The 24,248-nt window shown below is 38.9% G+C and overlaps 1 protein-coding gene and 1 pseudogene across 5 annotated transcripts in view; one reads left to right on the top strand and one right to left on the bottom strand.

Moving 5' to 3' along the window:
- Positions 1 to 18,003, bottom strand: part of LOC148846461 (MBOAT (membrane bound O-acyl transferase) family protein) — a 97,296-nt gene extending 79,293 nt beyond the window's left edge. Inside the window, exons 1-5 of one of the 4 annotated variants that reach the window (XM_088954764.1) lie at positions 17,787 to 18,003; positions 17,453 to 17,594; positions 17,254 to 17,309; positions 13,631 to 13,812; positions 13,423 to 13,471 (exon numbers count right to left, since the gene is read on the bottom strand). In XM_088954764.1, the coding sequence (XP_088810890.1) occupies positions 13,423 to 13,471; positions 13,631 to 13,812; positions 17,254 to 17,309; positions 17,453 to 17,552 (387 nt within the window). In that variant the 5' untranslated portion in view covers positions 17,553 to 17,594; positions 17,787 to 18,003. The remainder of the gene's footprint in view (positions 1 to 13,422; positions 13,472 to 13,630; positions 13,813 to 17,253; positions 17,310 to 17,452; positions 17,595 to 17,786) is intronic. The other 3 variants (XM_088954767.1, XM_088954766.1, XM_088954768.1) reach the window with 3 other exon arrangements.
- Positions 18,004 to 18,294: 291 nt separating this feature from the next.
- LOC148846460 (protein FAR1-RELATED SEQUENCE 5-like) lies at positions 18,295 to 23,077 on the top strand (annotated as a pseudogene). The gene is made up of 4 exons (XR_016102198.1): positions 18,295 to 18,432; positions 19,536 to 21,775; positions 21,862 to 21,955; positions 22,602 to 23,077. The product of XR_016102198.1 is annotated as a protein FAR1-RELATED SEQUENCE 5-like (transcript).
- The last annotated feature ends 1,171 nt before the right edge of the window (positions 23,078 to 24,248 follow it).

Genomic DNA, 24,248 nt, shown 5'->3' with positions numbered 1-24,248 from the left:
GTACATCCAGAGTCTCTGAGACCCCTTCTAAAACCCATAACTAGAACCAGAAAAGTGGATACAAGCTTATTTTTAAACCTCAAAAAGGAATACAAGGGAATTATTCTTTCAATGATGAGTCCCCCACCCAAACATGCTCCCAAAAGTTAGTTCTTTATATTATAAAATTCTTATCACCTAAGGCAACTAGGCACCCAAGTGTCACCTAGAATCACCTAGACACCTTGGCAACTATGCTCTCAAAATTTCTCACCTTCCTTAGCTCCAACCCCCTTTGCAAAAAAGTTATAATATCATCAACAAGCTAGAGATAGGTCACTGTAACACTGTTTCTACCTATTCTCCAACCACTTATTACCTCATTCCTATCAGCTTTTGAGATTAATCTACTATATGCATCAGCTACAAGGGTGAAAAAGGTGAAAGAGGGTCACCTTGCCTTAGGAATCCTTGACTATTCCACTGACCAACACTGAATAGTGACAAGATCTATGATAGTCATTTACACATTTGCATCATCTCTCCCCAAAACCACAATTCTTAAGAACCTCTATCAAGAAATTCCCATCCACCAAGTCATAATCCTTCTCAAGATCCAATTTACAAACAAAGCCTTGTCAGCAAACCTCCTCTTATCCTCCACATTCATTGGCTATTAAGATCTAGTCAGTTATTTGTCTTCCTTGGAAAAAAGCTCCTTAGCTTGACTTATGAGAAAAGGAAGTACTGCTCCAACCCTCAATAAAAGCACCTTAGAGGCCTAAAATCCTTATGGTGTCTAGCATCTGTCTTCTTAGGAACTAGAGCCATGAATGTGGCATTGACTCCAGGACTAATAGTGCTTTTGGTTGGAATTTCGATTTCAGAAGAGGCTTAAGAGATTTTGAGATCCCTTTGGAGTTAGATCCGTTAAATATTATTGAAGGCATCTTTTTGGATCCTTTCAATTTTGATAGCCGAATTTGGACTCTTGCACCTTCAAGCTCCTTTTCATGTACTTCATTTTTTAAGGTTCTAGCTTATTCTTTAAGTCCTCTCTCTCCTTTCCAGCAAAGGAGATTTTGGCAAAACCAATCCCACCTAAAATTGGAGCCTTCAACTGGGAGGTCTTCCATGAAAAAAGTAACACCTGTGACTTCAAGAAAGGAGACCTCAACTTCCTTGGGTGTTCCCTGAATTTTCCCAACTCAGTAAACCAGACATGGGGAAAAACTTTTGGAATGTTCTTGAAATTCAGATGTAATTCCTTTTAGTTTTCATTGCTGTGTTTGGTGAGGTGCCAATTTATCACCTCTTGGATGGTATTCCTTTCTCTTGTTTAATGAAATTTCTCTTTTTACTCTTCAAAAAAAATACTTGCTTACCGCCCTATTAATGTGTTCTTTGCAAGACAAATGGTGAATCTTGCTTTCATTTACTAATCTCCTGCCATTTTGCTACTGGTATTTAGGATTGCTCTCTTGCTTTGTTTGGTTGCAGGTGGATCCCTCTTTCCAATATGTCGAGTTTCTTTGCTCCCTCTTCTTTTGTTTGGCCAAAGAAGAGAGGTCGAGTCATGTAATGAAGTATAAGAGCTGCAGTAAGTTGGACAATTTGGGAAGAGAGAAATGCAATAATTTTCCTTGAAAAGGAAATGAGTAAGAATGCCTTGATAGAATGCATAGCAGCATAACCATTAGAATTGGTCAATAGCTAAAGTCTCTAGAGCTGTTTTCAGATTTCTCAGTTTGACTTCTATAGGAAGTGGCCAAGTCATAACATATAGAGCCCTGGATTACAGTATCTTGGACACCACCTGCTGAGGGGTATATAAAACTGAACTTTGATGGCAGTGGCAGGGGGAATCCAAGCCTCTCAGATGTACGCTTGTTCAGAAATGAGCTAGGTCAGGTGGTGCCATGGTGACAATTTTCTCAGGTCAACTGGCATTGGTGATTCATTAAGGGTGGAAGTAATGGCAGCTGTGGAAGGGGATTCTCAACTGGTGGTTAAATGGCTACAAAACAAAGGGGATGATCTATGGATGTATAAAAATGAATTAAAGTTAAAATAAGATTAAATGGATAACTAGGGGTATGGAGGAATAAAATGTTTTAGGCTCAATTGTAATTTTTTATTTTGGAGATAAGCTATTTTATCTCCATTTGTACTTATACACTTTCTCTCATCTTTAATTAATGAAAGTCACAATTATTGATCAGAAAAAACATCCTTAGAAAAGCAAGTGGTTCAAAGATTTAAGACACCACCTTAAAAAGAATTCATCAAGTTCAATTTTGATCAGAGCAGCTTTGGAAACCTTGGACCTTCTGCAGTGGAAAGAAATTTTAGGTATAAAGATGGGCTGAATAAAGGAAATGTTCTCAGGTACTATTGGAGTGAGGGACTCTACAAGGGATTAACTCTTGGCTGTTTTCCAATAAATATAGCTAGAAGTGACATGAACCTGAACAAGATACTCATTGAAGGGTACTCACAAGTAGTGGTTGGATGGCTAAAGAACAGCAAAAGAGCAGTATGGAACTACAAAAAAGAAATTAGGAAGTTTAAATGGTTGACAAGGAATTGTCAAGTGAAAGTTCAATGGGTCATAGGTTGATTAATGCCATGGCTGGTGCACTAGCCAAGCAAAGGGTAACTACAGAGAACTTGGATTTGGCTCAATTGTAATGTGTAAAATTATCATGTCAAAGGTAGGATATTCCACCCTCTTCAAGGGACACACGTAGTCTATGTACATTTATGCTTATGATTTTTATAATTCTGAGTTACTTATCAATAAATAAATAAATATATATAAGAAACTGAATTAGCATAGATGTTCTGAATATGAGGAAATGTCAGACCTGTAAAACAGACAGAAGTTACACTAGGATAAGAAATTAAATGGTAAAAGACTTGAACCTCCCCTGACATTTATGCTAAATACTAACACCTCCCCTCCCTTTTCAAAATGGACTAGTACCTCCCTTATTAGATATATTAGATGTTATAATCTAATAGAGGAGTGAAAAAGACTAAGATATCCTTGCAGGCTAATTTTTTTCTAATCAAATTAGAGAATGAAAATACAGTGATTAAAATTTACTAAGAAAAGAAAAGCCTGATGTTGTTCTGTTACAAGAATCAAAACTGATGGACATGGATAGAAGATGGGTTCACAGTTTCTGGAGGTCAAAGGGAATCAGTTGGGCTTTCTCCCCCTCTTGAAGAGCTTCAGGAGGCATTATTACTCTATGGAAGAATGGACAGTGGAGTGTCTAGAGGAATTAATAGGGAGGTATACAGTCTTGGTGAAACTAAATAATATAGAAAATGGTTTACCTGGGTGTGAACAAATGTCTACAGTCCAAACTCCTACAGAGAGAGCGGATTTTGGGAAGAACTTTTTGCTATCAAAGGTCTGTGAGAGGGTCCCTTGGTGTTTGGGGGAAGATTTCAATGTCATTAAATTTACCCATGAATCCAATAAACCAAACCAGCATATTACCACAAGTATGAGGAACTTCAATCTTTTCATTAACCATTGTGAGTTAATGGAGTATCCTCTGCTTCAGGCCAGTTTGACTTGGTCCAATTTCCGAATTTCCCCAACATGTTCTAAGTTGGACAGATTTCTGGTTTCTCTAGATTGGGATTCTCATAGGGATGGGTTAACTGCTAGAGCCTTACCTATAATAACCTTAGACCATTGCCCAATTAATGTAAGGAAAAGACGTGGGGAGGCCCTTCTTTTCGATTTGAAAATATGTGGATTCATGGAAATGGTGTGAAACCCTAGCCCACTAAATGCATGCTTACAAATTTTTTTTAATCACAAGTTTCCTTTGATCAGCAAAGATCTCAAGTTTAAAAAGTAGTAAGACTTGGATCCGATGGAGAGCAGAGGCTTTGTGGAGGCTGCACAATGAAATCCTTGAGAATCGAAGCCAAAGATTTTCTCTTCAAGGAGTTGAAGACTAAGGTACACTCTAGCCTAAAGATTCGGGAACTGAAGAAGGCTATGGTCTTGGTTCAAGGTCAGGAGATGGTTGAATGGCTCATGGAGTTTATGTCGGAGGCAGCAAATAGAGGCAGAAAACCAAGTAGGCAGGAATGGTCCTTGGAGACAGGAAGAAGTTACCTGATGGAGTGTAAGAGGAACTCAAAAGGTTCATGTATCTCTTTGTCTGAATTTTTTGCTAAAGGTAAGAAGCAAATGGTTTGCTTTCCCCAAGGAAAGAATGGTCAAGGATGGAAGGAGGTTGTCACAGTGTTAAAGGCGTTTCTTAACTCCAGGAGAAAAGGGGAAGATAAAGCAGAGGGAGAGGTTCCAAAGAAGACTGATGCTGAGATGCAAAAGAAGGATATGGTTGTTATGGCACACTGCCAGAGCCTCCCCATAATGACTGTCAATGTAAGGAAAGATCGTTGGGAAGACATGATGGTGCTAGAGGCTAATAGTCCAATACTGGAGTGGAGGAAAGCTGCTGATCTGTTAATACAAAAATTGAACCTGAGAACCACTTTTATCCTGACCCCTTTAAATAGTTTTAAGGCTCTACTTGATCCTGTTGAAAATATGATTGAAGTGGAAGCTCTGAGCTTCCAGTGGAAGATGGTGTGAATAAGTGGTCTCCCTCATCAAACTCCAAGCTTTTCTAGGTGGAAGATGGTGTGATTATTCGACTGATTGGGCTGCCTTTCCACCTGTGGAATCATGAGACACAGCCTCCATTGCAATGCTATGTGGTGCCCGTCTTGATGGAGAGTTCTGGGGAGACCTACAGTCAGCCGCATTGTTGTTGAGTGGAGTTAAGCCTGAAGATATAACCAGAAAGATAAGTATTAATGTTGAAGGGGTTTTTCATACGGTGTGGTTGGCGTCTTCCATTGAAGCCAGTCTGTGGAGGGAGGTTCGACAGGTTGAAGTTGAAAGGGAAGAATGGATAGAGCTACGCGGCAAGATGGGGGAGGGCACTCAGAAAAAGTTAAGACTTTCACAAATTTGGATAGACAGCCTTTAGGACTGTCTATAGATTTCGGTAGACAGGAAGGTCAAAATGGCAAAGGTCAAGGAATAGGGCTGGGCGGTCAACTACGTGGAGAACAAGTTTTCACTTGGGAGGGCAGTAAATCTTATGCTCAGGTGGTAAAAGAAGGTGACATTTTGGATTCAAATTCAAATCTCAGAAGGAAGGTAAAGGAGTCAGACCGGGTTGAACCAAAAAAGGGTGAACCAGAATTTGGGGTAGGGGGCACTGAGTGTGACTTTGTAAAGTCTCATGTGCCAGAGCTTATTAGCTCGAGTGGGCCTCAAAATGTTGTTGGGCCTGGTGACAAAAGAATAAGTGAGCCGCAGATCAAGTTGGCCCATGCCAAGGTTCAGGTACGTGGGTCACGTGACTAACTTAAGTCACACGTGCCTGGGAAAGGAGAAGCTCCAATAGACGGTAAGAACCATCTATCTCCCTCTTCCTCGAGTAAGTTCTATCAAGCCTACGCGCGAGTATCAGTGTCGGCCCCAACCTACCTGCAATGGGTTCCGGTCAAGAGGTCCAATATCCTTTCTCCGGACAGGCAGAACTCCAGAAGCTTGAAATGGCGCGACTCAGAACTTTTTGAAGATAGTGAAGACACAGATGAAGAAAGTGGCGATGATGAAGTCTCGACTGATACAGCAAGTTTGGGAAGTATTGATTTGCAAGAAAACGTGGATATGTTACAGGAAGGAAACTTCAGTGCAGAGGTTCTCTTCTTAGAAGGAATCTCTCAAGAGGAAGAAGGGGAGACGATAAGGATGGAAAGCACGGCTTCAGATGTGGAGCTTATCACACCCCCCTTCCATGAGGGAGCAACTACAACCTCTCAGGACACAAACGGAGTTAGTATAAAGGCATAGCAATTTCTAGTCAACTGTGAAGGTAGGCCAGAAAGGGAGGAACAGGAACAGGCTTCTCTGGTGGTACGACTAGACAAAGGTGAAAATTTAACTTTAACCACCTCACTGCAAATGCCAACTAAGGTGACAGACTTGGCACTACCTGTAATTTCTCAGATGCAAACCTCGTTTCTTTCTCATTCTCCTACTCTGCTATCAGGTATGGGTGTCCATTCGGTTTCTGTTACTGATGTTTGTGTTCAGCCTTTGCGGATACTCTAATATCCCATCCTGAAGGAGCAGATGTGGTGGCTAAAGGAAGGAATAAAGGTGTCGGTGGCAATCTTGAACATAAGAAGGAAGAATTAAATTGTCATAAAGGTGTGGGGGAGGAGGTGGAGAGAATATGGAAGCTAACCTATACAGAATGTGAGGAAATAAGACTGAAGGAAGATTACTTGGAAAGGAATTTTCAGAAGAAAGGTTTTCTTAGTGAGGAAGGAGAGGAGGCTGAAATAGAAGGCGATAAGAGCACAGAATTAAATTCTGAAACAGGAAGAGATTATTACAAGGTTAACCTTGGGGTGGGAAAGGAAGTAGTTAAAACATACCATAGGAAACCTGAGGGAAAAAAAAAAAAAAAAAAGAGGAGAAAAGAGAGCATAGAAAGAAGAAAAGGACCGAGGTGCAATGACTAATATCTAACATTGAGGCTGATATCGAGTTTAGCGGAAGGGGAGAGAGGAGGAAGAACTCTAGGTAAGGAGTTGATTTCAGGAGGGCCTTAATTGAAAGTGTAACCATGAGGATTATCAGTTGGAATGTGAGAGGCTTGGGAAGTGCTAGGAAAAGGAGGGTAATAAAGGATTTATTCACAAGAGAGAAGCCTGACATTGTGATGGTGCAAGAAACGAAGCTCTCGGAACTGGATTGAAGATGTATAAGAGGATTTTGGAGGAGTAGGGGTGTTAGTTGGTCCTCAGCTCCATCCTGGGGTGCTTCGGGAGGAATTATATGAAGGGATGAGAAATCCATCATATGGATGGCCGAACCATGCAGGAAGGTAGGGCGAAATTTCAAAAAATTCTCTCTTATGTGGGAATCACATTCCCTATTTTAGAAAACTGCATTTTCAATGATCAATCTTGAACCTAAACCGAACCAGATCTGAAACCAAAAGGGAGTGGAGGGTTATACCTGATACGAAGTAATAGTAGCCTCCAATGAAGGTGTTCACGCCCAATGATGAATCCAAAGACTGCTTCCACCAAAGATGACACGGTGCAGGATGAAACAGAATCAACAGGATGGCTCTTCAGCAAGAACCTGATTCTTCAGCAAGAATCTAATGGAGGGCGAGTGAGCACGACTTCAGATCACCTTTTCTGCCAAAAGGCAATATCAAGAACCCTTTCTTGATCGCTTCCACAGTGGAGATCGAACTGATATGGCGGCAAGACCAGGAGAGAGAGCAGAAAACAAGAGCAGTCGAACTGCAGGTTCTTCTCTCTTTTTAACCTCTGAACTGAATTGTGTGTATTGGAGGTTCTCCCTGCTCCTCTATTTATAGCCTTTAAAGAGACCATCTCCTAATCCCATTAGGAGTTTCCTAATCCAAATCTCGTATTTGGATCTGGACTCTTTTTAAGAGATAAGGATAATCCCATGTTTTATTTGCAGATAAAGATCAGCCCTCCTAATCTAATTAGGAGTTTCCTAATCCAAATCTCTATTTGGATCTGGACTCTCTGAGTGGATAGGGATAATCCCTTATCCTATCTGTTGATCTAAATCCCAGAACCGCCCATCTTTAATTAATCTCATTAAGCCAGTTCAAATTGGGCTTTAGGCCCATTAAGTCCATCTACTCACTTACCCTCCAAACAGATGCCTAGTTGGATATCCTTGTATTGCGTGGGACCCAAACATTGATCGACAGATCAGCCACATGGGTTCAGCCCAGCCTTTGTTACAAGGCTTGGCCGAATTCACTATAGGAGACAGTGAACCCCTAAGTCCGTCACCATGGGCTCTTAATGGGCCCAACATTTACACTAAATGATCATTGGGTCAAGCCACTTTATAAAAACCCAAGGACTGTGAGTAGATGCAAGATTAGCCCATCAGGTATTACCCTCAATGATCTTACACTTAACCTCTCAGCCCATATGATCAAACACTACCCGACAAGAGATGACATCTCCCTCGGCTGCAAGGTACAGTGCTGCACTCTCTACTCACATGGATCCCGGGAATTAAAACATTTTGCAAACATTTTGAAACCATAATATATATATCTATATATCTCTATATAAATATATTTTGCAAAACAAATTTCAACGGTTGAAATCAACTACCGGCAGTTTTCCATCAGAGAGAGTGCATCCCCGATCATTCACTTTGTTCGACAAAAGGGTTGATCCTGTCACTATGATCACCCGCTCAGATGAATTCTCGAACTGTCCCAACATACCCAGGTTTTGACCCCCTCTAAGGATCTCACTGATTGGCATATCAAAAACGGCCCAATCTGACACCTAGTGTAGTATCATAATCGAGTCTAGGGGTCAGGTGTAACATTCCAATTTTGCTCATCTATCTCCAAGTTTCAAGGCAACACTGGAATTCTGGTCCGGTTCAGGGTTTCAAGAAAACCCACACTACATGTACCTCAGGTCTCACCTTGGCAGCTGAAACAAGCCACCCCAACCAACTTGTCTACACATCAGTGTCAGCCTTGGCAGGATAAATCTCCCTAGATCTATCCAACGGCTGTGAAGATTCTAAACTAACACGAGTCTCATAAGTGTCCAGTTTAAGGGTATTACACAGAAACACACCAAGTATAACATGAATCAATTATGTACTTTATTCATTTACATTAAATGTCATAGGGTACATCATTCTGATTGGAGCTAAGGGCATACACTGTCTAACATTGTCACCGTATAGAAGAATGGGGTAGTGGAAGCAGTGGAGGAACTGTTGGGTAGATACTCTGTCTCCATCAAATTCAACAATGTAGATGATTGATTTTGTTGGGTGCTGACCAATGTGTACGGTCCTAATTCCTACGGAGAAAGAAATGAACTGTGGGAGGAATTGTATGCAATTCGGGGTTTATGGGATGGACCTTGGTGTTTGGCAGGGGATTTCAATGCCACACGATACTCAGAGGAATCTAGCAATCATGTCCAGTAAATTACAACAAGTATGAGGAAATTTAATGGGCTTATAGAAGATTGTGAGCTAAAAGAAATTCCATTGCTGCAAGCTAGATTCACCTGATCTAACTTTCAAGCTAATCCGTTGTGTTCAAAGCTGGATAGGTTTCTATTCAACTTAGAATGGGAAAACCATTGGGGGAACTTGGTCTCTAGAGCTTTGCCTAGGGTCACATTAGACCATTGTCCCATCAAGATTGGTGTGGAACCCCTAGTTAGTGGACCTAAACCATTTAGGTTTGAGAATATGTGGTTAAATCATCCTAGGTTTGAAAGCATAACGAAGGATTGCTAGAACGAGGAGTTAAGGGGAATAAAGTGGAAAGGAATTAAAATTCATCAGAAGTTGAAGAGATTGAGAATCAAGTTAAAGGAGTGGAATAAAGATCACTTTGGTAGGGTGGAGGAACAAAAGTTGAACTTGGTCACACAAATTGAAAATTTGGATGAGAAGGAAGCTCAAGGGTTGTTGAGTGAACAGGATAGAGAATCAAGAAGGCTATTGAAGGACTTAGAAGAGGTTTTATTCAGAGAAGAGATTTGCTGGAGGCAAAAGTCAAGGCACAAGTGGATTAAGGAGGGGTATGGGCTGGCAAATGGTAGGAGGAAGAACTTAGTAGCTAGACTAGAAATAGAAGGGCACCAGTCACCAACCAAGAGGATATAGCCAGGACCTTTGTAGATCATTTTAAATCCATCTATAGTAGGTCTTTGAATGAGAGGGTACCTTTGGATGGTTTGGAATTGCCGAGATTAGAGGAAGAAAAAGCAAGGTGATTAGAAAGGAACATTGAAGAGGAGATTAGGGGGGCAATGTTTATGATGGATAGATCCAAGGCGCCAGGTCCTGACGGATTTACTATGGCTTTCTACCAAGATTGTTGGGACATCTCGAAAGAAGATTTTTGTGCTGCTGTTGAGGAATTTTTAGAGAATCATATAGTAAGTCCGGGAGTCAATGCCACTTTCTTGGCCTTAATCCCTAAGAAATCAGATGCTATCCAACCCAAGGGCTTTAGGCCAATTAGTTTGGTAACTAGCATTTACAAAATCCTAGCTAAGGTGTTGTCTTTGAGGCTTAAAGCAATTCTCCCATCCTTAATAAGCCAAGCACAAGGAGCCTTTGTACAAGGGAGACAGATAGCATATCAGATCCTAATTGCTAATGAATGCGTGGAGGATATGAGAAGATCTAAAAGAAAAGGCTTTGTTTGTAAGTTGGATTTAGAAAAGGCCTACGATTTGGTGGACTGGCACTTTTTGGTAGAGGTATTGAGAAAATGTGGATTCGGGAATAAGTGGTGTAGTTTGATTTATGGATGTATCAGTTCCTGCCATTACTCCATCTTGGTTAATGGAATGGTGAAGGATTTCTTCCCAGCTTGTAGAGGTATCAGGCAAGGGGACCCTCTATCACCCTTCCTCTTCACTCTAATAGCAAAAGTGCTTAGTAGAATGATCTCAAAGGCTGATAGAGAAGATGTGATTAAAGGGTGGAGAATAGGGAGGGATGGTATTCCGATCACCCATCTCCAATTTGCAGATGATATTCTGATTTTCTGTGACAGGGATGATATTGAAAGAGTGAGGAACCTCAAGGAATTGGTTAGAAGCTTTGAGAGGTTGTCAAATTTGAGTGTCAACTTTGAAAAGAGTTGTGTAGCTGGTGTTAACTTGGAGGATAAGGAGGTGGAGTTTATAGCAAGAAGTTTAGGTTGTTCTATCTCGTCCTGGCCTATGACCTACTTGGGGCTTCCGTTAGGGGCAAACCCTAGGGAGAGTAGCTTTTGATGTCTAGTGGTAGAGAGGTTCCAAAAGAAGTTAACTTCGTGGAGGAAAAACTACTTATCCTTGGGGGGTAGAATCACGTTGATAAGAGCCACACTTGCTAACTTACCAACCTATTTCCTATCTGTATTTAGGATACCACCTAAGGAAGCTAAGAAGCTAGAGAAGTTGATGAGAGACTTTCTGTGGGAGCCAAGGGAGAGTAAAAAGGATGACTTGATAAAATGGGAGGTGGTTTGTAAGAATAAAGAGGAAGGGGGTTTGGGGATAGGGAATTTGATTTAAAAAAATAAAGCATTGCTAAGGAAGTGGCTATGGAGGTGGCCAGTGGAGAGAGAGAGACTTTGGCATGAGGTGGTGGGTAGTATTCATGGCTGCTCAGAAAACGGATGGGATGCTAGAGTATCATGGCAGGCAACCTTGGCAACATCTTGGAAAGCTATTCATGACATTCTTCCTCATTTCCTCAGTTTTATGAGGTATGATGTTTGCAATGGTAACTCAGTCCTATTTTGGGAGGATACTTGGATGGGAGAGGTTCCATTGAAGGACCTTTTCCCTTCTTTGTTCTATGTTTCTAGGTACAAAAAGCATGTTGTGTCAAAGTTTTTTTCCATTATGAATAACCCATTAGCACCATACTGGGACTTTGGGTTCCGTAGAGGTTTAAGGGAAGAGGAAATTGTGTCTCTCACAAATCTGCTAAGTCTACTTGATACAGTATGTTTGGACCCTTCTAAACATGACACTCGGATTTGGACACCTCAGCGGAGTGGATCATTTTCATGCAGTTCTTTTTTTACTCAGTCTACCCCCAACCAGCCTTTCCCCCTAAGGTTATGGCTTTTTGTTGGGAAGTGTATTATAGGAAAATAAACACCTTTGACATTCTACAAAAGAAAAAACCTTTTCTCTACCTCTCACCTTCCTGGTGTATTCTTTGCAGGTCACATGGTGAGGACTGTAACCATATGCTAATATCTTGTTCATTTACTGCATAGTTATGGGAGTGGCTCTTCTCATTGTTTGGGTGCAGGTTGGTTAGGCCAGCAGATGCAAGCTTCTTCTTTGACCCTGCTTTCTTCCCTTGGCGGCACAGAAGAGGAAGAATTATGTGGAGGTGTGCAAAAGCAGCGCTCATTTGGTCTGTGTGGGAAGAACGGAATGCCAGAATTTTCCAAGAGAATGAGAGAAGCCCAGAAGAGATGAAGGACTGCATTCTAAATAGGGTGATCTTATGGCTAAAATCACTGGATTTATTCCATCAATTCTCATTCAATGATGTGTGGAGGAATTGGTTAGCAGTGGCTAATTGCTCATCCAGAAAAACTAAAGTAAGCATGGCTTGGGAACCCCCTCCTGAAAGATTCTTGAAGCTGAATTTCGATGGGAGCAGTCTTGGTAATCCTGGTCCGTCAGGGGTGGGAGGGGTACTAAGGAATGAGAGTGGGAATGTGGTCCTTATTTTCTCAGGACCCATAGGAGTTGGAAACTCTACTAGGGCAGAACTTGCTGCTGCTATCCAGGGAGTACAATTAGCAGTGCAGATAGGTGTGGATCAGATGATAATAGAAGGGGACTCCAAGGTAGTAGTGGGCTGGCTACAAAATCCGGAATCTGTTGTGTGGTGTTTTAAGAATGAAATTAAAAAGTTCAACTGCCTAATAAGAAGCTTGACTGTAAGAATACAATGGGTGGGGAGGTCAGCAAACTCTATGGCTGATGGTCTTGCAAAGCAAGGGGTAAATAGGGAAAGTTTGTATTGGGCTCAATTGTAGACTGAATCTGTCTTCTATCTTTTGTCTTTATTCCTACTGGTAGGAGAGGACGCAGCTCGTGCCTCTCCAAAGGAAACTTGTAACTGCACTAGTTTTTATTAATGAAATTGATCCTTTTTAATTATCAAAAAAAAGACCAATTCTCTGATGACACTCCAGCCAAGGAACATAGAATAGTATATTTTATCGGTATTCAGTGTGATAATAGATGTATTTTCCTGAATATACTTCAGAAACTAGGTCTGAAGGACATAATCATGGAAATAGATGAGTTTGACTGGTTCTTTATAACGTAGTAATTAGATATTTTCACAAAAACTTCTCATATGATCAAATCTAGAAAATGTACACCTTATTCACAGAGTAATCACAATTGAAGAAAAAAGAGAACATAATTAAAATTGAACCAAGTCAAGGTTGAGATATTCATTATACATAGATATTGAGATATGTCAAGAATTTGGGGACTGTCAAATTTTAACTGTATGTTCACATGAAGCATTCACCTTCTAAAAATAGAAATATTTGACCAGTCAAGTACATAGTCCCAAACTTGAATCAAAAGGAGTACTGGACATCTTTTCCATGCACTTAACTTCTAAGCCTTCAATAGAATTACAGATTCCTAAAAAGTTGCAAAGTTACTTGCAAGTTCCTGATGTTACTTGATACAAATCAGCATAGAATATTTGCCATGTTCACTCAATATGAAAAGACTAACTTTATTATTTTATGCAAGTTTTTGTGCATTCAAAACTTACAGTAAACGCACCTTTACCAGAAGAAAGTTAACTGAAGCGATTGATAGGATGAATATTATGCTGTAAGTTAAAGAAATGAGAAGTTAGGAAACAACATGCAAGTTTGAACAAGAGGCCATATTCACTCAATATGAAAAGAAAGCACTTTGTTATTGCATGCAAATTTTTGTGCATTCAAAAATATGATGTCTCAATTGTCTATATGGTTAAGATACATACCAAGCTCCATGTAAATATGACAAATAGCACAAGGAAATAAATAACCAAATGATTGACATCCCCCTCTCTTTTAAAGAACACTTCATCTTCAAAGTATTTGCAACCATGGTGAAAATCGCCATAACAACAGTAAGAACAGGTAAGTTTCCACGGAAGTTTCTCCATTGAGCATCAGAAAGATCCTACAAGAATTAATTAATATCAGGCAAAGAGGAACCTACGTAGACATTTTGTGCATTTAATATTTTACAAAAAAAAAAAAATCAAGGCTAGAGCATCTTAAACTCATTATCTGTACAGTATATAGCTAACCCCTACAATTTCAAATTGCATTGAGCTACATTGAGGCTTTAACATTGAGATTCAATTCACCCAATCCAAGATCCTAAATATTTGGGAACAACATTATGTAACAACCATTTTTTAGGCTTTAACATGAAACTGTTGATCTCCTAATATAAAATTTCTTTTTAGATAATAGCATGCATACCAGAAAAGAAAATAGAAGTGGAGGAGTAGTCACAGATGCATCTTAGTGTTGCATCCCAGGCTGGCCTGAATTAGCATTTTACACTGCTAGGTTTGGGCTCGGCCAGAGATAGCATTTTACACTGCTCAGGAAAGCCCATTCAAATTTTGACAAAAGTTCAACCGAAGCCTTCCCAAGTTGCACCCCTAATAAAGCCGGAAGCATAATATCAGTTTTTTCAGGTCCACTAGACATGGGGACTCAGCAACAGAAGATATAATGGCTATTTTGACAGGTCTTAAACTGGAAAAATCGGCAATTTTTTTGGTAGTAATATCAAAAAGAAAATTCATTTAGTAGAAAAAGAGGTACATCAAGAGTACAAAAGGTGATCAAAAATCACCCAAGAAAAGAGAAAACAACCTACATCCAACTTTATAGCTAAATCGGCAAATTCAAGAATAGAGTAGCATAAGTGTGTTTCCAAGGTGGTTATAGATTGGCTGAAGGTGAAGAAACTGGGGCACAGAGATTAAGATATATCCAAGGGAAATACAATCATTGTCAGCTGAACCATTCTGTCTCTTTGCATGGACTCCTAGGTTTGCAAACAACATGGTTGATAGATTAGCCAAGCTTCTGGTTAACAGAAATATGCTATTCAGGGATTTGGTAAATCAAATATAAAAGTTTGAATGATATAGCGGGTAGAAGGCTAGCTTTCTTCATGTTAGATCATGATGTACCTTTTCTACTCATTAAGTAAAACCATCATAACTTTTGTCTCACTTCTCCTAATCTTAACAAACAAAGTAAAAAATCAGCAGTTATTAATTTAAAAAAAAAGAATAGCATGCATACCAGAAAAGAAATTTGTTAAATTACCAATTACTAAACTCATACTTAATCCTAATTGCATCATCACTCATATTTGCTCCTTTTGAGTTGCAATGCACTACACTTTTTTCTGCACTTATCTTGCACTTCAATTCATTCTGTCACAAGTATTAATTGTCTGTAAATGCCCATGCATATGAGACCAAAGTCACCAAACTAGTAGGGCACCTGTCACAGACTGAATGCAATTGCAGGATAAGACATCAAAAAAGTGCAGCAGTTCCAGACTTTTCTTCAGTGCATGAACCACAAGAAAGTTATAGCACTTGGCATAATGAAAGTTATAGCCAAGACTTTTGACAAATTAAACCAAAGAAATCAATTTCTTGGGCTTGAAGGAGTGTTCTCCAATTTAAAGAGGTCCTTAAAAAAGGAGTTGGTTGGAAACTAGAAAATGGGAAATCTATAAATTTCTGGACAGATGTGTGGATGGGTGATAAAGCCTTAGCAAATGAAGACACATACCATCAGACAGAACAGCAATGCAAAGTTAGTGAGTTCATCACTGAATCAAAGGCATGGAATCAAGAAAAGATTATTGATAAAGTCAGCCCTCAACAATGGGACTAAATCCGTGCTATTCCTATTTTATCGAGGGATGAGGAGGATAGAGTGATTTGGAAGCACAACCCAAATGGTGAATACTTCATTAAATCGGCCTGCAAGGAAACTCAAATGCCAATAACAGAATCAAAAGACTTGGTAAAATTTGGAAATTAAAAAGCCCTACAAAATTACACTATTTCCTTTACTAAGTGTTGAATAACAAACTACTAACAAGACAAAGACTAAAGAATTTAGGGCTTATTGATGTAGCGGATTACCCTTTTTGTGGAAATGAAGAAGACCTAAAACATCTCCTCCACAACTGTGCTGAAGTGAGGCAAATCTGGTTAAAATATTGTGACACTACCCCTATACCCTCATTAGCTGAGAGTATTGTGGATTGGTAGGAGAGAATTATAACTCCCCTTTCAACTTTAATGAGAAGTTTGTCCTGGAGAAAGCAAGTATGCTTATGTGGAATATCTGGAAGAGGCAAAATAATAAAATTTTCAATAATATAGTCCTTACAATTGACCAGGTCACTGAAAAATCTAAGCGGGACTGTGAAGAGTACATAAGTAGTTGCCATCCTATCTCGTCCAATAAACCAAAAGGAAGCGATGAAAGTTTAATTAAATGGAACTGTCCTAGCAATGGCTTAATGAAAATTAATTTTGATGCATCCAGAAATCCAGATGGTAGATGTGCAATAGGGGCCACTTATTATAGAAGGATATAGGAGTTTGCTCATTAATGAGGCTGAGGCTTGGGCAGCCCTTGAAGCCCATAAAGTTGCAGCTAAATTTCCTCAACACAAATTCAGTATAGAAGGAGATTCAGTTATTATCATAGAATGTCTTCGCGATCGAGTAGCGCCTCCTTGGAACATCAAAAACTTCATCGATGAATTCCCCCATGTTCGCAATCGCTTTGACCTCGTCATCTCCTATTCTCATGCTTTAAGGGAAGCAAATTTTGCAGCGGATCGATTGGCAAGCTTAGGTCATGTATTGAATGTGTCTGATACTAACCTTGAAGACCAAGCGCTTCAATACATTTGTTTTTTTACGCTTGGGGTCATTTTACCAAGCATCATGCCTCATTTTAGTTTCTCCTTCATGTAATTTTCTTGTTTCATTGATTTTGTTTTTCCTTTGTTTCTCCCTATTGTATCAAAAAAAAAAAACATGCTTCAACAGAAATATGTAAATCAGCATCTAATATTTTAGTGATTCATCGAAGAAAAAAAAAAAACATCTAATATGTTAGTGATTGATCAAAAAAAAAAACATCTAATATGTTAATGTACAGAGAATATAGAATAAGAATGCATCACCAATGATGACTAATAGTACAGTGGGGAGAAGTTTCAGCCTCTCTAAAATTAGAATGTAAATTTGTAATTAAGATTATATATTAATGAAATCCCTGTTACTTATCCAAAAAGAAAACTGATGATTAATAATATTTAGTTGCAAAGGGCAAAAATAAGATATACGAAAAAGCATATTTTCATATTAAAGATAAAGAATAAAAGTTAGTTCTATATAGCAAAATTCCAAGGAAATGTTCAACTAATAGAAAATCTAGTTGAATATCATAAGAAACTAAGTATCAATCATGGATTCAATCTATCAATGAGAGACAGTCATAAAAATAGTATTAAAAATAACAAGTAATATTCGGTGGGAATATGAGCTATAAAAGATACATTCAGCCGATATGTGATCCATCCACGCCGCAAACCGGATAGCCTACGAAAATGTTCTACGATGAGCACACAAAATGAAAGACTTATCAATTAAGAATACGCATAACAAAAAATGCAGAATGCAAAATTATTGCAAAAACGAAAATAAATAAAATAAGTAAAATTTAAAAAAATGAAAAGAGTTTGACAAATAGACTACCATGAGAGAGTTGCAGAGATCGACAGATGATAACAATGTAGAATGCAAAGGCATACAAGGAGAGAAGCAAAAGCTCCCAACGCTTCAACGAACTCTTCATTTTTTTTCCTCAATATGTCATTAGTCGACCATTTCTACAACCCTAAGAGGGGAAAAAGCTTTGATCAAAGAATGAAACAGAAAATATGCTTGCAATGCAAGTCATTAGTTGGTCTTCTCTTCTAACAAAATTTAACCAACATCACATTATTTCTTTTCAATCTCATTCTTTACAACGCAATTCAACCCAAAAATTAGACCATCTTCATCTTTGAACTAAACAAAATTTTGTTACCCAGCAGTTCCGAAAAGACAGACGATCTTCCAGTTGTGGATTCAGATACAAATGTCAAAAATAAAGCAAAGAAAATACTGCTTCTCGCTGTATCTAGTTCTATCTAATGAGTAATCTCCTTCAAATATGCAAATGCGCAGACAAGCCTAGTCCCTCAGGCTAATCGAGGCCGTGATATACGAGTCCTGAGAGAGAGATGAAGTAATCAATCAAAGACAGAACTCAGAAGACATCGATTCCGCGTTCTGTGCACCCGCGGGTGCACTGGACGCGTGCACCTGCGAATGGGAGATGGACACGTCGACCAGGCCAACGTTAACGTGGTCTGGTCGATTCAATCGGCCCCGAACCGGTTCGTGCGGACACGAACCGGTCGCGACAAAAAGGGTCTTAACCCTCTTTTTGATTTTCTTTTTCCCTGGAGAGCTCCTTCCACCGAACCCCTCCTCCATCGGCGGCGACAAGGAGAACCAGTGTTCTTCTTCTCCTCTTCTCTTCTTCTTCTCCTCTTCTTTTCTTCTTCTCTCCATTCTTATTCTTCTCTTCTTCTTCGACAAGTAGCTCCGGTGGTAGGGCCGGCGACCACAGCATCCTCTTCTTCTTCTTCGTCTTCTCCCGTGGTAGGTCCGATCTGAAGGACGAACAGGTATGACCGTTGCTTTCTCTTCCGTGTTATTTTCTCTTAATATCCAAGCAATGAAAAAGTTCCACCTACTCTTCGTTCCTTTTCTTCTATCAAACTTCATAAATTTGGTTGGTCCAAAGGTCCCCCAACTCCAAACGATGGGCACTCTACCCCTGTTTGTAAGGACAAAGTGGGAAAAGGGTTCTCAAATTCACCATTTAGTTAGGGTGGTTGTACAAATCTTCTTTGTCTCCATCAGGATTGGGTTAAGTAAAGGAGCTTGTTACTTTTATGGTTGTTTGAACTTGGAAGAGGAGGTGCTCAAGTAATTGAGCAATTCATATCAGACACTAGGAACTCTATCTCTCTAAAAACATATTTGAATCTCCATACCCCTGTCTTGTTACCCTTCAACCAAAAGACAGCAATACTTGTACCATTATTAACCATTTTTACCCATATTAAAGAAATGAAATTTTAGATTTGTTAGGATTTGGATCCAATAATGCAAATATGCAATATGTTTCTTTCCAAGTTTTTATGACAATGTCTTACAATTGCAAAGGCAATTAGCAATGAAGCTATTCTGGGCCCCATATACCCAACTACAGAAACACTAGAAGAGTACCAAACCAAGCATTAAAAAAATGGAGGTTAAAGCAATTAGTTCATCCAGATACTTCCCCTAGTTGCTTTGAATAGGAACGTTGGGCAGCTTTGGATTCAACATTATCAGACTGATGTTTTAACTGCATTCTATTACCAAGCAGCCATGGTAGGAAGTACTAGAAACATTTAAAAAGTGTAACGGCTGCAAATCTTAAAGAGATTTTGTTTGGGTCAATGTTTTGGAATTTGGAGTCAAGGAAAGTTTACTACAAATCTAAAAGTGATCTGTATTTCTGTATGACCTAAATGTTATCTAACAGCTGAGTTTTTTTTTTTTCAAACACTTTATAAGTGAATTTCTGTATTCATCTTTCATTTTGAGTTTTATATGGTAAACTCCTAGTCCATCTCATGAGTTGTTGATGTGCATGATTAATTCATCAGAAAGAGTAGACTTGTTTTTAGCTGATGTGAATGATTAATTCTATCATCTTATATAATTTTCCTCCTTTTAGAAATCTTAGAATGGGTACTCAAGATGAAGATTGTAGTAGGCTTCACAGTGAAGATGAAATTCTTTCAAATATTGATTGCCATGTTGCACGTAAGTTGGTGTTTGGTGATGGAAATGATAAGGAGGTAGACAAAACAATAGAAGAACCAAGGTTGGGAATGATGTTTGAAAACTTAGATGATGCATATTTTTTTTTACAATGAATATGCTAGAAGAGTGGGGTTTAGCACTCGGAAGGGCAAAGAACATAAAACAAAGAGTGGGGTAATAAAAGACAAGACCTTTTGTTGTCCTGCTCAGGGTTTTCGCAATCCCAAACCATGAGATGGTGTGAAATACTATCGTGATAGCACAAGAATTGGATGTCAAGCACACATGCTTGTTGGGTTGAAAGAAAGTGGTCAATATAGCATTATTCGTTTGGAGAAGCAACACAATCATGTGGTTGTAACTCCAAGTAAGACATACATGTTAAGGTCACATAAGAGAAAGATGGTGGCCAAAACTTCTCAGGCTATTCTTGCAGACAAGTCTGGGGTAACACCAAAAGCCACTATGGAGTATATGGCCAATGAAGTTGGAGCTGTTGAGAATCTGGGATTCACTCATTTTGATTATTGCAATTATCTGCAGACAAGGACGCAAAAAGATATGGAGATGGGATATGCAGGAGTCATTTTAAAATTTTTTGAAAAGTTGCAGATGGAGAACTCCTCATCATTCCACTCCATACAACTTGATTCTGAAGATCAGATTACAAATGTCGTTTGGGCTGATGCAAGAATGGTAGTTGATTATCACTTTTTGGTGATGTAATCTGCTTTGATACCACCTTCAGAACCAATCGAGATCATTAGCCATTTGCACTGTTTGTTGGTATTAATCACCATAGGCAAACAGTAATATTCGGTGCTGCATTAATGTACGATGAGATTGCTGAATCATTTAAGTGGGTTTTTGAAGCATTCTTGAATGAAATGGGTGGCAAAAAACCAATAACAATCTTAACGGGTCAATGTGCAGCAATGGCAAAGGTCATTCAATATGTTTTCTTGGAGGCTAATCGCCTCTGTATCTTCCACATTTGTCAGAATGCGGTTAAACAGTTGTCCCATCTATTTCGTGTTTCTAAGACATTTGAGAATGATTTCGGCAATTTGATATATGACTACGAAGAAAATGATGAATTTCTAAAGGCTTGGGAAGAAATGCTTTGTCAGTATGGTTTGAAAGAAAATACATGGTTGAAAGGGTTATTTGAAGTAAAAAAGAAGTGGGCATTGGTTTATGGGAGAAACCACTTTGCTAGTAACATGAAGAGCACTCAAAGGAATGAAAGCATGAATAGTTTGTTGAGGGGTTATTTGAAATCACCACTGAATATATCTCGATTCTTGGAACACTTTGAAAGGGTTGTGAGAGATAAATACCAAAAGGAATTAGAGATGGATTTCAAGATGATTTATAGCAAACCCCATTTGAGTATACAGTTATCGGTTTTTTAATAAGCTGTTATGGTTTATGCCCCTACAGTTTTCAGAGAATTTCAGAAGGAGTACCACAACTCTGTGCTTTGCTTTGTAGACAACAAAGTTGAGGTTGATGAAGGGGTCAAGACCACTATAAGCATGTATGGCAAAAAAAAGGTTCATGTTGTATTATTTTCATCATTGGATTTATCAGTTTCATGTAGTTGTAGAAATTTTGAGTTCGTGGGGCTGCTTTGTTGTCATGCATTGAAGGTGCTTTATGAAAATAGGGTAATGCATCTTCCATCCCAATACATCTTAAAATGATGGACAAGAGATGCAAAAGATGGGACTGCAATAAACTATCATGGTTGTGCAATTAATCTTGATCCTAACCGTGGATATACTATGAGGGCAACTAAACTAGTGAGGGTTTCATGAGACATATCTAATCGGGCTGCAGAAAATGAAAAAGCTTTCTAGTTTGCATTGAAGGTGTTCGAAAAGATCTGTATTGGAGTTGAGAAAATAATAAAAGCGGATGTTTCAGCTGATGCACAGACTGCTCATTCACTTAATATCAAAGATGATTCGGATGCATTATCTACAACATGGCAGTCAACTAGGATCTTGTCAGCTAAGTGATGTTGATAATTCAGAAAAGAAAGGGGACACTAACAGAATTCATAGTCCCATTTCATGATCTCACACGCAAGGGGCATGTAGCCCCTTGCTACATGTTTCAAGCACATTTCAACAACAAACAAGCCAGGTATGTATGGAGTTAAATATAAAAAGTTCTGAAGATAAAATGAGTTCTCTTTTTCAAATTATTCAACATTTTCTTCTTTGTTGTAGGGAAATGTTATAGATTTGCAAAACTGGTGTTTTGGCACAAGTTTAGATGGAGGATACCAACCAACATCTCAAGATAGGCAATAAGACCATGCTAGTGAGTGCACTTTTTAAACAAAGATTCATTTTTTCATAGATTTTGGCTTATAGTTTTTTCAAAAAATGTATAACAAAAGAGAATGGGATCTCAGTTTCCCCATAACTAGGCTCTTCATTCTCCTGAGAAAGCAAACTATCAGCCATGGAATTGGCAGATTATCAAATACACTGGAACTGGATGTCCTTTGATACATATAGCTTGGATTATCAGATAATCAGATTATCAGATACACTGCTAAATCAGGTTCACCATCCTTTCCCGACCATGTGAAAACTCCAAGGCTTCATCATAATAACTAATAAGAAACCCTCTTCATTATAAAAGATTATCAGATAAGCTGGAACTGGATGTCCTTTGATACATATAGCTTGGATTAGACTAAACACAGACCCTCAACTTAATGATGTTTGTTATAGAGATAATAAAACACATGTTATCAGTATGAAGTATTTTAAGTCTCCGTCTAACAACTTGTCCGTACAGAAGTACAGAACTTTTAACATCACAATTAAGCTTTACAGAGTTCACCCACTTAAGGACTGATCAACTTCACCAACTGAACCCCTTTTGATGTCAATTATAAAAAAAGAAAAAAAAAAAAAAAAACGAGTATATGGTGTCTGAATCTTTGCTAATTATGCAGAACATTTTTGGACTCGACATGAGAAATGGGGTACAATTTCAACTTTTTGATCGCAGAGGGAGCAGCTCCAGTGCCAGATGCTTTGGGCAGTTTTGTGTAATCTAATTGGCTTTGAAGCCTTTGCTACTAGTCTATTTATGGTGTGAATGAAACTGTGAAAGCCTGTTACTCAGGTCTGACTGGGGATGGAAATTCCGAAAGATCAGAGTTTGATGGGTGCTGTTTGGGCAATCCGGGTTTGTCTGGAGTAGGTGTGGTGAGAGACATTCAAGGTATCATTATCCTTAGTTACTCAGGTCCGACTGGGGTTGTCCTGGACCAGGCTGTAATTTGTAACTGTTTCTCCTTTTTCTCTGTTGCTGAGTGGTTTTGGTTTGGTCCTGAGATTGTACTGTCCTTTGACCAGCCACTTATTGTAGTGCTCCTGGCCTCTGTTCCTTTTAATGAAATGGCATCAGTTATCAAAATAAAGAAAATTAAAAGAATAGTAATAATAAACCACACTTTAACCTTGTGGTATATGCTGAAATGGCATTTCTCCTTAATGGTACAAATACACCTGGTGAATGACACCACTTGTTTTCATTACATAGGAAATGCACCAAATTCAAAGTAACTTGTCAGGATAATCTGGCTGTGTTTATTTGACCAAACTTCCCATAAGGAAATGCACAATCTAGCATGCTTACCCTGGCTTGGGACTAACATTTTACATCTACCCAAGCCCGTGCATGTCCTGCTGAGCTAGCAAATGGGTTAAAAGTTTTTATGCTATATGCTTGGGCTGGAAGGTTTAAGGTAAACCCAGGCCAAGGCCTGACTTGTTGACAGACCTATAACTGGTACAGCAGACCATTCTTTTTAAAATTTGGCAAGAATTGACTAAGTTTCAATTTTATCACCGGAGCTTATCTGTTGTATTGCATAAAAAGATTCGGGCTCCATTTGGGAAGAGTACAAAATACAAATATGTTCAGTGCAAAACCTTGCACTGTTGAAAGTTTACTTACCAAATACTAAACAAATATGTTCAGTGCAAAAATATTCGCGCTCAATTTCAATTTCTGTCACATGGAGCTTTCTTCAGTGGTATTAGCTGTTGAAAGTTTACTTACCCAATACTAAATTTACCAATACTAAACAGCCTACCCTTTTACCAACACTAAATTACCCAGAAAGCCATATGGTAATCATTAATTGGAGCTTTCTTCAGTAGTATTAGCTGTTGAAAGTTTCAAATTTTGAACTGAAAAATTGCCCCAAGATAAGCTGCTAGTCATGGGAGGGACCTTTAGTTGGAAGCGGTGCAATGAATAGAGGTAGGGAGGGTGTCACATGTTTAAGATTCCTAGGTCATTTGGATTTCTTTGATAAGTGACTCATCTGGCAAAACCTTTAGTTGTGGAGAAACACTTGGTAAGGGTTTGCTAATCAAGTTGATTAGAGGCATATAGCAACCCAGGAATCTTCCATGTGGACAAATAGTCCTCCAATTACTTCACATCATGTGAAGGTTACAACTTCAAATCCCTTACATGTTATTTTTTGTTTTGAAAAGTGACTCTAGGTGGCTAATATCACATTGACAATACTTCAATGTATGCTTGGGATTTGGGGTGTTGGGTTGAAGCAGATGAGAGGATAGAA

This window comes from Nelumbo lutea, chromosome 7 (genome assembly GCF_056320005.1).
Source record: "Nelumbo lutea isolate HS-2025 chromosome 7, American lotus-T2T, whole genome shotgun sequence".
Classification (NCBI taxonomy): domain Eukaryota; kingdom Viridiplantae; phylum Streptophyta; class Magnoliopsida; order Proteales; family Nelumbonaceae; genus Nelumbo; species Nelumbo lutea.
This window is presented reverse-complemented; position numbering and strand designations above follow the sequence as displayed.